Genomic DNA, 12459 nt, shown 5'->3' on the forward strand with positions numbered 1-12459 from the left:
TGCTTGTTTGATGTATTATTATTAGTTGACTGTCACAGGCTACTTGTTGTTGGCAAGCTCTCTAGTAAAGGAATTCAATTGAACTTTAAAAAAAGTAGGCTAAAAATGCGGGCTTCTAATATTATGATGTTGATAACACTGGCTAAGTCATGAAAATTTGTTAGTTGGTTCAAAATTTCTTTCGAGATAAGCTAACACCACGTGATGATATCACAAGTTTGTAGAGTAGAGTTTATTTACATTCCATAGATCGTTCTTAGGACTCAACCAAAGGATGTAGAACACGTCATTTCATACAATATATTAATACATAAACTTCAGATTCTGCGATACAAGTACGAAAAATAATTTTACAAATTAATATACACAAACATCAGAATTTTAAATTTTAAATAGAAATACAAAAATTGCTTTGCTAATATAGTCTCTTTGTAAAGTGAGATAAAGTGCAGAACTGCGCCCTGTATCTAAATTTGCTTGTCGCTCGTCGCCATTGTGTTTTGGAATTTCTCGAGCTTTATAAAACCGGAGTTCTGATTGAATTCATCGGCCAGGGACTTGTTTGATTCCGTTTAGGTCGAGAATCCTGTGCTCTGTCTTTTAATACAGGCAGTAATAACGAAGCCGTGGTCTTTATTGGTCGCCATGGAATCGAGCCGACGTTCGGTTGATCACATTCCACCACTGCAGTATGTAGTTGTCTCTCCGATTCGGTTCCGGGCTCTGCTTTTTGATGAACCCACCCCCACCCCCCACGGGGATGGCAGGGATTTCCACAACTCGAGACAGACGGACTGACACTGTTGGAATTGGAAACTTGATGCTGAAAAATGTCCGGGATCTCCGTCTTGGAAAACGCCAAAAGTTGTTTCATTATTCAAACAAGCTAGGAAATGTATGCTGTGCGTGGCGTTCGTTTTCGTGGACAATGACCTATTGAAAATAGTCCATTATAAATAATAACCTATGCGTATACAGGCGGACAGGTTGAAATTAATATCAAATTAATAAATGATCTTTATGAAGTCTCCGACGTCTATTAATAGACGGGCTGGAGTTCGCTTGTCGTTTTGATTTCTTCAATAGCTCTCGCGTTAGATCATGCTTCCTGAGGCTGACCACTGTTCTTTGTGAATGGCTTGGGTGAAGGCAGCCATCTTAAGAAACTGGAGGTTAATTTGATATATCTTTTGTGGATCACGAAAAATCATTTGACAGAATTGCAAAATTTTCCACGGTGGTTTATAAGGGATATTATGAAGTCTGAGCGAAGAAACAAAGAAGTAGGCTTCATAAATGAAAAGAATGACATGTAAAGTACGAGGCGCGTCCTCAAAGTAAGTTTCCCTGGGGCCGTTTACAGAAACAAAACACAATTTCATGGAAATATTTATTGCAACAGATACAGCAAGTGTCCAGCTATTTTTCAACATATTCGCCACCGGAATTGAGACATTTGTCATACCGTGGGACCAACTTTTGAATACCTGTGTCGTAGAAGTCTGCCGCCTGGGATTGGAACCACTGTGTGACAACCATCTCCGCCTCTCTGTCATTCTCAAAACGCTGACGCTGACCGGACAGGAATTTCTTGAGGTGTAGGAAAAGATGGAAATCACTGGGAGCGAGGTCCGAGCTGTAGGGTGAATGATTAAACACCTCCCAGCTGAACTCCTGCAGGAGACTTGCTGTCCGTCGAGCCGTTTGCGGCCTAGCGTTATCACTGACCGCACTTCACAGTCGGCGGGAGCTGGAATAAGAACCTCCATCTTCAACAGCTGCAACGATGCTACTGTGAGAACGCGGGAGGTGCCGTTAGTGCATGCGCCATGTTACGTCATTGCTCTATCACGTACGCACAGTCGCTTCGCGCAATATAAGGTTTGCTAGCTGTGGGACGAGTGGGAAACTTACTTTGTGGACGCGCCTCGTAGTTAGTTTTTTGTTCTTTCATTTAGATAATGATTTATACATGTATTCTCCTTTAGTCCTTATTTCTACAACCTCAGTGCATTTTATCGTTGTCTTGTAAGTTAATTTATCGTTTGTAATAAACCAAATTCTTCTCAGAATAAAGAAGAATTGTTTCCTCTCGTGTTTCGTTTCGATACAACAAATCAATAAATCGTATATTGTAGATGAAATGGCGTGATCAGACAATAAAATGACGAGGGATATTTTAGTAATGTTCCACAATATTGTATCCAGTCCGAGTTTATGTTTTGGAAGTGAAAGATGAGTTACGAAATAAAAGTAGAAAGTAACAAAAAGACAGTATTTACAAATAGTTTCTGGGCGTGTCTTAAAAGGGGGCAGATCGCAGAACGAAGAATGCGAACCAGATCATAAAAAGTACACTTAACGACAAAATTATTTATGAATTATTCTGGTGACAACATACAGAAACTGGGGGGAAAAAATTGTTCGGGGGTCCATTTTAAAAAGAAATGACGAAGGATTTATAAGTTAACCTAAAACCAATTCTAAACAAGTAGATTATTTGCGTGTCCGTAGACCGTGTTCAGAATAAGTAATTGAATGTAGAGTCCCGGGCGGATGGATACCATTTCTGTTTCATTATAATGTACAGTGTGTGGCCCATCTGAATGCGATGTTTCTAATTCCAGTTCTGGAAAAGCATATCATTTCTTGGTCCGCAGAAGAACTTTGAGGAACTTGCCAGCGCCTTGATCGTCCGTCGGATTCTCGCAGAATTGCCTCTCCTGGTGGACAGAGAGGCAATGGGACAGGATTTTATCCGAGCCCTTCCATTGTTTTTCCACTGTCAGTGATACTCAACCGTTGCTAAAATTCACTAAAATTTCATCTGGCGGATAGACCTGGCTCTTTAGTTTATTATTTAGTGTTCTGTCTGACGACAGGTCCATATGAACAGGATCCTTCCATCCTTTTCTCGGACTGGGACCTGTTCATATACGTTCTTGGCAGAGATGATCCAGAAGTGGTTTGCCATTGCCTTCTTCTGTGTGAGTGTGAATGGAGTAATTGTTGGGATGCCACGGAGGAAAACTCCGTGTTGCCTAGACCACGGCCTTGCCCAACACAAGTTATAAATTCGGGCACCGCCAGGAATCGAACCCGAGACCCCCAGGATTACAAGGCCAGCGTTCTAACCGCTAGACCACCTCATCTTATTATTATTTAGTGTTCTGTCTGACGACAGGTCCATATGAACAGGATCCTTCCATCCTTTTCTCGGACTGGGACCTGTTCATATCCAGAAGTGGTTTGCCATTGCCTTCTTCTGTGTGTGAATGGAGTAATTGTTGGGATGCCACGGAGGAAAACTCCGTGTTGCCTAGACCACGGCCTTGCCCAACACAAGTTATAAATTCGGGCACCGCCGGGAATCGAACCCGAGACCCCAGGATTACAAGGCCAATGTTTGTTTGTTTGTTTTTCTCGTACTCCACCAGACTTTTCATTTAGTAACGTGCATAATGGATTTTCCCCTCCAGAACCTTCGCTTGTTTCTCGTATAAAATGGTCCGTGCACAATTCTGACTTTAATTAAATTCCTACGCATTTATATTACTTTGTATTTGCAAAGTCCTGAACTTCATAATATAATCGCACTACAGATGTCCACGGCGAACGGACAAAACGAAGCTGTAGGTAAAATAGCTTGACCACTGAGACGTAATGAAAGATTTTCTGACTGCAGCTGGTACATGAAATGTTGACTGTGGAATATATTCTTTTATTTAGGAAGCAAAATCACGAAAGATGGACGCAGCAAGGAAGACATTAAAATCAGATTAGCACAAACTAAAAGAGACTTCTTCAAAAAGAGAAGTCTACTAGTGTCAAAACATTGACCTGGAATTAAGAAAGATTTTTCCGAAGTTGTGTTTGGAGCAAAGTTCTATACGAAAGCGAAACATGGTCAGTGAGGAAGACAGAAAGAAGGAGGGTAGAAGCATTTGAAATGTTGAAAATTAAGTGGACTGATAAAGTACGAAATGAGTTGGTCTTAGACAGGATAGGCGAAGGAAAAATCTTACGAGACGAAGAGATAGGATTGTGGGACACATTCTGAGGCACCCAGGATTGGTTAATTTGGTAATGGAAGGGAGGAATTGTAGGAGGAGACAAAGATTGGAATATGTGACGAAGATTTTTTGAGGATGTGGAAATGAAGAGATTGGCGCGAGACAGGCGAAATTGGAGGACCACGTCAAACCAGTCGAAAGACTGACGACAAACAAACAAACAAACAGACAAACAAACAAACAAACAAACAGCCCATTCCACCACGTCAGGGAAAAAAAATTATGTCTTGTCATCGACCAGTGTGGATCTCGTCATGATAGCAATAACAAATATTTCCATATGTTTGGAAGGTTAGACAGCTGTCTCTCGCAGCCATGAATCAGAAGAAGGGTCGACGTTCTGGTATCTCAGTCTGTAAAAGGGACTTACTTTGGACTGTAAGAACGACGTTATATTTCCGGCAGATTCATTGAACTGTCTCTTTCGTCACCATTTTCAAGACACGCTGGAATTCAGACACTTTCGTGTCCAGTGGGTATGTCTCAGGGGTAAATCGGTCGGAGCTTTGAAAACCATGAGATTTTCACGGCGTCGAGGGTGAAGTTAATCTTCTGAGCCTTGACGTCGTGTAGACAAGTAGTTTAAACCTTTCACTTCCCTGCATCGCCACTTCAGCTCTGAGGATGGAGACAGTATGTTCCTCCGAAACTTTGGTATCTATCTACGAATGTATACGGCCCCGAAACCCGGGGACATAATTTTTTTTTTCGCTGTTCTGAAACGCTCACACAATCCTTGCGTTTGATTGGGTCTGGTATGAGCTCAATTGGATTATTTTTTTTTTTCCAATACGAGCAAGGTACAAATATAACTTTTATTAATATAAGTAGCCTTTAAAAGATTATTTTACTCATATTTAATTGCAGTAAATTTGTATATTATATTTTGTTGTAATTATGTCTTTGTAAATTTTAATTGGCTTCGTTATTCAATTATTTTACGGTTCTTTATTTACTGTAGAATGGAGCTTTAGCTCAGACGCTCAGCTGTAGAGCATAAATCAAACGCGAAACTTTGAGATCATAAGCTTCTCTTAATAAGAACATTGCAAATACGTAATGTCAATACTTATTATAACGAATCGCAATAATGTACATGCCTGCCATCTATTAGCAAATGGTAGAACTATTATTCTAAACTACGTGTTTCGAGATAACCTTCGATATAAACAGTGGTACCAACGAAATCATAGATGAACTATAAGCTGTGAGCTAAATCTGTTGATCGAAACGTGGAATGAATTTATTTACATCAATTGGTCAACAAATATTGTATTAATCGTCGGCAATTGCTCTCATGTCCGACAAGAAGGCCCCTGCTCCGGGAGATGGCTTGAGGTCCCTAAGGTCAACTGGAATTTTTCGAGCAGTTAACTTCGAACTTTATGCACGACCTGTAAGTATAACCTCAAAAGCCGAGTAATTGAAACATTTTTGTTGTTGTTAATTTCAGTTGTGTAAATAAATGACGTAACCAGTTTTTCAGTTTTATTGTTTACTACAGTTTAATTTGAGCACCTTCAAAGAAATATGTGAAGAAACAGAATTTTCTGAGTAATTGAATTAGGTTAGGAGCTGGGATAGGACGGCCTTTAAGCTGATTTGATTGGTCTACAGAGGTTCAGTCCCTGGTACAGACAGCGATTTCTTTTCTTTAGAGGTCCATTCCATCTCCTGCCAAATGGGTACCAATATCTGCCCCGCTAGGGATAAAACAGCCTAATTAAGAAGCATGAACTCAACTCAAACTGCACTGTGGTTATGAATGAGTGGTGATTCACATACACGTTCCATGTAACATTATGGCTTGATTAATAAACATTCTCCCACTTTCTGTGAAGTTATCAAATCAAAATATAGAATGCACTTTGTGCATTTTTAATTCTTTAATATATTTTGCTGGCAATATCTGGTGACAGTTCCACTAGGTTGATGTCTTACATTGTTCAGAAGATCTGCATTTATTTGGCTTGGATTCAGCAACCATTACAGTGATATAATCATTTTGATCAGATTGTTATTTATGCTGTTTAAACTTGTATTGATCTAGATCCTTTTTGGCTGATGTTCTCATATTGTCCCTAATACTTTTCTAAACTCTACTGAAGTCCATGAAAATTATCCATGTTTCCTAAAGATACAAATCTAATTGAGATATTCAACAAAACTAAGAAATTGAATCTTTTAGGAAATCAATCCAAAGACAATTGTTTTAAAATATGTTTATTTAATTCTTAATGTTTATAAACAAGTTTGTTTTGTGTGTGATATTTTACATGTTTGTTTCTTATTAAAATAAATGTAGGAAGCATCTTCTATGTCCTTTGTCCGTCTAACATCAGATCAATGGCACATTTCTTTGCACGCAGGAATTATTAATAACAAATATATTGCAATATTTATTCCGTTTGTTTCAGAATGCGGTAATAATGACAATCGGTTTAGCCGCGATGGGAATTTGTGTTGGTTACATCGCTTACATGAGAACAAAGTATGAAAACATGGGGTATTACGCAGCTGTCGACAAGGAAGGCGAAGAATCATTTGTTCAAAAGAAATCAAAATGGGATTGACAGTAATAACTTCAAATATACAAAACTCTTGTATAGTGTGTTTCACAATTGTTAATGGCATATCTAAAATTTAAAAAAATATTTGTAGTTTTACTTTGTACATATGAAATAATGAACTAAGACATTTAATCGTGAACCCTGGTCACTGTGTCATAAATAGCCTCTGCCACTTTATCGATATTCTTATCGTTGAGACCGCACATGTTGGCACGACCATTTGACAGCATGTGGACGTGATGCTTTATCCTTATGTACTCCACTTGACGAGCTAAAACAGTGAAACGGCGAAGTTACCCAGTGTTAGTACGGCCATCGCGCCAGAGATGGCAGTACAGGAGACGCAGAGGTAAAGAGTTATTCTCTCGAGACTCGACAGAGGTCAGCGCAGTCAGACTCATACCTTTGCTGAGTTTACCCATTCATATGAAGTTAGGCGAGAGATTTGTACACAGTTCTAGGTTGGGGAACCTGAAGTGATTGGTGGATAATCTTGAAATAGATCTTAGATAAATAGGATTTTGGGGCATAGATCGTGTTAATCTGGCTCAGGATCGATTGACCTCATGTGAATATGGTAATGAACCTTTGGGTTCCATAAAAGTTGCGGAAATGTTTTATCAGTACGTAAAATAACAAATTATGATTACAATTTTCTAATTATTTCATTAATTATTATCATTTCGTAGTCACTATTCATAGATATAACAGACTCGTGAACGTTTTATTGTGAACTTACGTGTTAATCCTAGGAACGAGAACATTCCTATCTGATTTGTGATGTACTCCCAGTCTCCTGGGGTCTCCATCTTCTCTAGTCTCTCTCTGAGACCACTTCTCATTGATAGAACGCGATCAACCATAACTCTGAGACATTTCTTCCTGAAATATAAGTAAATAAACAGAGGACTGTCACCCGTTAAGCTCCTATCAGGGTGCACCTAACATCGTGAACGTCTGTTAATTATGATTGATAACTTGTAAAAATGTTCATCTTAACTGCAATGTCCTGGAATCTTCTGCTTTCATCTTCAGGTAACAAGGAGAAAAGCCTATATCTTCGGCCTCCAGACTCTATTACATTGTTTGCGCTTTGGCGTCAGATACTCACCATTCTTCCATTAGCTCAGGATCGCTCAGGACAGCAGTTACAATTTCCGCCCCGTATTTTGGGGGACTGATGTACGTGGCCCTGGCAATCAGCGTCAGTTGTGACAATATATTTGTGGCGTCCTCTGATCTTCCTTTCGCGAGCACCACAGTAAGACAGCCTATCCTCTCACCTGCAAAGAGTATAAGTTTTTCTTTATCAGTCCACCACTAAATAAAGGAAGATGTCTGGAGCATATCGTCACTCAGTTATAACCAGTTCACGTCTTCCGTGACCTGTTTCTCTAAGTTCCGTCTGAAAGATCATTCAGTAAGTGCGACTCAGAAATTGGTCTTGGCCAATATGTTCATGGATGTGTAAGTGCCAGAGATGGACCAGATATATTAATTTCCGTAATCTTAGACTGCATCCCCCTAAGATACAAAAACACATCCAATATCTGCTACTGAATTCCCGCCTCGACTGAAATCACGTCGATCATCGACAGTTTGCTTTAAATGTTACTATCATCTGTCACTCCCATTTCCATAAAATTTGCGTACACGTATAAATTTTCAATTAATCTTCCTTAAATCTTATTTTTACTTACATATGATATGTGAAGGGTGTGTCTGAAAACAAAATTTTCGAATGTACTCACCATAAAGAGCCATGTTTTTGGAGAACGACTGTGATACAAAAAGTTCGAACCCTCGATCTGCTAGGTACCGAACCGGCCAGGCGTCTCTGTCTAGGTCTCCGGTAGCGTAACCCTGATACGCCGCATCAATGAAGGGAAACAGATTTCTTTTCTGTAAAAAATTTTTTTAAAAAAATTAAAAGATTCTGTGAATATATTAGGGAATGATATTGGGGAGAGCAATTATTTTCATTTTACCATAAATGGAATAATATTTGGTTTACATCAAATTACTTCTTAATTTCCATTTAATAACTAATTAGTTTGTGTCCTTGGCCGTAATTTTTAATTCTGGGAACTGAGTGGGTGATTATAACTTTTTTTTTTAATTTTAATATGACAGAAGAACGATAATTTTAATTTTCATTCAATAAATTTGCTTGTATGTGCTAGTAATAAATATATTTTCCAGACCGATATTTGTACTGTACCCTGTGAGACAGGTTGAGAGTCATAAAAGTTACGGCTTTATTCTCTTAACTGTTTGTCCGGCCTTACTTCCATAACATCAGCCACAAGTGTCCACTGTTCCCGAGTGAGGTCGCATCCAGTCGGATTGTGTGCTGCCATATGCAACAGTATCACAGAGTTCTCGGGAGCTTTTCTCACGTCTTCCAGCATCCCATCGAAGTTCACGCCCTTTCTGGCTGGATCCCAGTAGCGATAGTGATGCAAGTCTTTGAACCCACTGTAGTGAAATGTCAGGGCATGATTATCTGTGGAAATTTAAGACGTAAAACTGAATACAGGTCCAGAAACATCGGTACGATGCATTGCAGAGAACTCTTATATACACGGTGATTTCAACAGAATTAAAATTAAGACGATTAATTGACTAATATTAAGTGTGGGTGAGTAAAATCATATTATATCTTAGAGAAGTGGTATTCAACCTGGGGTACGCGAAGTCATCTTAGGGGGTACGTGAAATTTTAAAAAAAAATATTATTTTATGATAAACACTGAATAATCAGTAATGTAATTTATTTAATTTATTTTAGATGTAGATTATATACTATGTATAACTTGAATTATACACCAACAACTTTGGGGGTACAAAGTTGAAGAGAAATTATATCTGGGGGTACGCGAAGACATCTTAGGGGGTACGTGAAATTTTAAAAAAAAATATTATTTTATGATAAACACTGAATAATCAGTAATGTAATTTATTTAATTTATTTTAGATGTAGATTATATACTATGTATAACTTGAATTATACACCAACAACTTTGGGGGTACAAAGTTGAAGAGAAATTATATCTGGGGGTACGCGGAGACATCTTAGGGGGTACGTGAAATTTAAAAAAAAAATATTTTATGATAAACACTGAATAATCAGTAATGTAATTTATTTAATTTATTTTAGATGTAGATTATATACTAGGTATAACTTGAATTATACACCAACAACTTTGGGGGGTACAAAGTTGAAGAGAAATTATATCTGGGGGTACGCGAACAAAAAAAGGTTGATACCACTGTCTTAAAGAACACATTCGGTAACTGAAGTTGATGTGTAACACTAACCCCATGTTGGAGAGGGCATATAGATTGTTTTGTAGTGAAGGTGCCGTACTAAGAATTCTGCACCCATTCGTAGAGCACCCGTGCCACTTAATGTCTGTACACCAAATGCCTGGAAAAACAGATTTAGATGATCGGTAGATTATAATAATAAAAAACACTTGGATAAAAAGTGCGTAGGTGAAATTTTAGGTTGGTGTCGTGTAGTCTGGTAGAGGTTTACCGACGTTTCAGAGGTCCCTCCTGCTTCCGTATTCAAAAATTACTCATCGCCCTGATGATGGGTGCAGCAAATACCTTTGAAACGTCAGTAAACTTCTACCAGATTGCTCACTGCAACATCCCAGATGAAACTAGAAATTTGTTTAAGGGATCGCGTAAGAGTACTCAAGGGTTTTAAAAAAAAAACTTTTTTTTGGGGGGGGGGGAAGGGGGAATTCTGTCTCAATTTCTTTTACGTATTTAGAAGAGCTCATGAAAAATTTTAATTCATGTTTAGAAACTCTCATTTGTGTTTCTTGAGAAAGCTGGACCCACTTATGCGTAGATCTCCTACGTAATCTCTGTCCTTGACATTTCTCGAATACGTGTGCAATTGAATTGAGTACTTGATAGCAGATTTGATATTCACTTACCCTCCTCTCCAGAATAGCTGGGTTACGATCGCCTAATACAAGTCTTGGAGCCAATGTATTGAATTTATCCTGACCCAGGAACCAGAGGTATTCATGATTGAATTTGGGATCGTTGGCCATTTTCTGTTCAATTTTCTTCACAAATGGCATTACCCATGGTTCCCCCTCAGCTGTTCGGTATGCTTAAAAAATACGAGTTATAAAACTCACAATATTACATTCGCATTTTTAGAGATAGACAAGATTTTAATTGGGGAATATGTCAATGTTTCTTACAGAAAAATAATCCCAACTTACCTCCTACGACAAGGTCCACTTTATTCTCGTTGCGATCGGCTACGCACGAGTCCCGGGCAACCACGATGGGAATGCTTTCAGCTGCTGGCACAGATTGAAACCTGGGTTTCATGGCGTTTTTATTTAACAACTGTAGAACAAATTAATTGTTTATTAACAAAACGTGAACCATCCGGAAACGGATCTCCACTCGTTCTATGTCAACGTCTCGACGAACTCAAAACCTACACTCGACTTATCGGAACACGAAACTAAAATTGACCTTCGAGCAGTGACGCTTGAATAGAATTACAGAGATAAGTCGCTGTTACAGGATATTGGTTATTACGAGATAGTAACATTCATGACTGAGTCTCTGTGTTTTTTACTACTGTAAATTTTCGCCTCGTTCTTGACTGGTAATTGTATATTAAACCCGAAATGTGGGCTGATTATATGTGTCTGTCTGTCTGTCTTTAAAATGATTTTAACATGATAAGAGACAGGATGATGTTGAGAAATTGGAGAATTTTATGGTCTGTTTCTGGGAATTATTTCCGACAGAAGATTATCGTAGACTACCACGCACTTTGGACCGTCGCCATTTTTAGTTATATACGTAATTTTATACGTACAAGAAAGTGCGTCGTACAAATTCGGAAATTGTGGAAAGTCTGTTTATTTTTTTAAATGCCAACGTAAGTAAGTATGTCGAAGCTCCGAAAAGCTTCTTTCGTACAATTAAAGAACAAAAACATTTCAATTCCTGTCCTTAGCGTAAAAAATTCTTAGAGAAGTCAAAGTTTCGAGAATTAAAAGTATGGGCCTGTCTGGATATTTTTATTAGCCTCGCCGTCTAGACTGGTTCTGGGGTCAAACCAGCTTTCTGTTGACTCGCTGGGCATCGTGGTTATCTCCTCGGGGGACAAAGTAGCCGGAACGAAGTCTGCTCAACCTGTTACTTACTTAAGCACCAGAACAACTTCTCGTTCGCTTCGTCTTGGTAAAGGCCCGTTGATTGAACGGGGACACTTTCCAGCAGCTCAGACTATATACCGTCGAATGACAGGATGATAATGAATTGGAAAGGATGTGGAAGGAAGCGGTCGTGGCCTGCTTTAATATGCTGTCCCGGAATTTCCCAGGAGGGACCGAGGAAAACCACGAGAAAGAACGCAGTCAGGATAGCCGGCCTCAGAGCCTAGATTTTAACCAAATGCGAAGTAGGAGTTGAGGAACGTGCTGTCTCTATTTTTAGCGGGTATCGTATAATAATAAGGTTGCTATTGGGTTTTGTTATGTAATTGGTTTTATGGCCGGTTTTACGTTATATGAAGGATTTTCTGATATTTCGCTGATGTTAAAGAGGGAAATCAATGCATGATTGTGTTTGTGTGGTTTAACTTGTGTTATGGGTAAAAATATTCTGGTATTCTGTTTCGGACGAAGCCTTGGACAGGGTAGCCAAGAGACCCAATGACACCGCGAACTGAAACCCGTTTGAAGTTAGGTGTGGGTCAGTGTCGTTGAATAATCACAGAGTCTCGAAACGAGGGTAGTTTTTAGTTTCTGGAATGTCCTTATCGA

General features: G+C 38.9%; 3 protein-coding genes across 3 annotated transcripts in view; 2 read left to right on the top strand and 1 right to left on the bottom strand.

Moving 5' to 3' along the window:
* The window catches only part of LOC110828163 (BTB/POZ domain-containing protein 2), a 312552-nt gene that overhangs the window by 224443 nt on the left and 75650 nt on the right, over positions 1-12459 (top strand). The gene's annotated exons all lie outside the window — the stretch shown is intronic.
* Positions 5247-6782, top strand: LOC110828173 (small integral membrane protein 8). Its single transcript, XM_022060634.2, has 2 exons — positions 5247-5469; positions 6491-6782. Exons 1-2 carry the CDS (start codon positions 5371-5373, stop codon positions 6644-6646), a joined length of 255 nt encoding a protein of 84 aa, XP_021916326.1. The 5' UTR covers positions 5247-5370; the 3' UTR covers positions 6647-6782.
* LOC110828167 (aspartate aminotransferase, cytoplasmic-like) lies at positions 6281-11200 on the bottom strand. Its single transcript, XM_022060625.2, has 8 exons — positions 10894-11200; positions 10597-10778; positions 9965-10073; positions 8932-9149; positions 8395-8545; positions 7755-7926; positions 7383-7525; positions 6281-6914 (listed from the first exon to the last, which is right to left on the bottom strand). Exons 1-8 carry the CDS (start codon positions 11003-11005, stop codon positions 6772-6774), a joined length of 1230 nt encoding a protein of 409 aa, XP_021916317.2. The 5' UTR covers positions 11006-11200; the 3' UTR covers positions 6281-6771.

Source organism: Zootermopsis nevadensis, unplaced genomic scaffold (genome assembly GCF_977971745.1).
Source record: "Zootermopsis nevadensis isolate Lab colony 2312 unplaced genomic scaffold, Znev_1.0 Znev_ptg000050l, whole genome shotgun sequence".
Classification (NCBI taxonomy): Eukaryota; Metazoa; Arthropoda; class Insecta; order Blattodea; family Termopsidae; genus Zootermopsis; species Zootermopsis nevadensis.

What these genes read in the sequence shown, in the direction of transcription:
- LOC110828167 (XM_022060625.2), bottom strand. Translation starts at nt 11,005, where the DNA reads ATGAAACCCAGGTTTCAATCTGTGCCAGCAGCTGAAAGCATTCCCATC. An exon ending in CAAAAACATGGCTCTTTATG is followed by an intron (nt 7,927 to 8,394) that starts GTGAGTACATTC and finishes TACTCTTTGCAG; the next exon opens with GTGAGAGGATAGGCTGTCTT. An exon ending in CCTGAGCTAATGGAAGAATG is followed by an intron (nt 7,526 to 7,754) that starts GTGAGTATCTGA and finishes CTTATATTTCAG; the next exon opens with GAAGAAATGTCTCAGAGTTA.
- LOC110828173 (XM_022060634.2), top strand. Translation starts at nt 5,371, where the DNA reads ATGTCCGACAAGAAGGCCCCTGCTCCGGGAGATGGCTTGAGGTCCCTA. An exon ending in TCGAACTTTATGCACGACCT is followed by an intron (nt 5,470 to 6,490) that starts GTAAGTATAACC and finishes CGTTTGTTTCAG; the next exon opens with AATGCGGTAATAATGACAAT.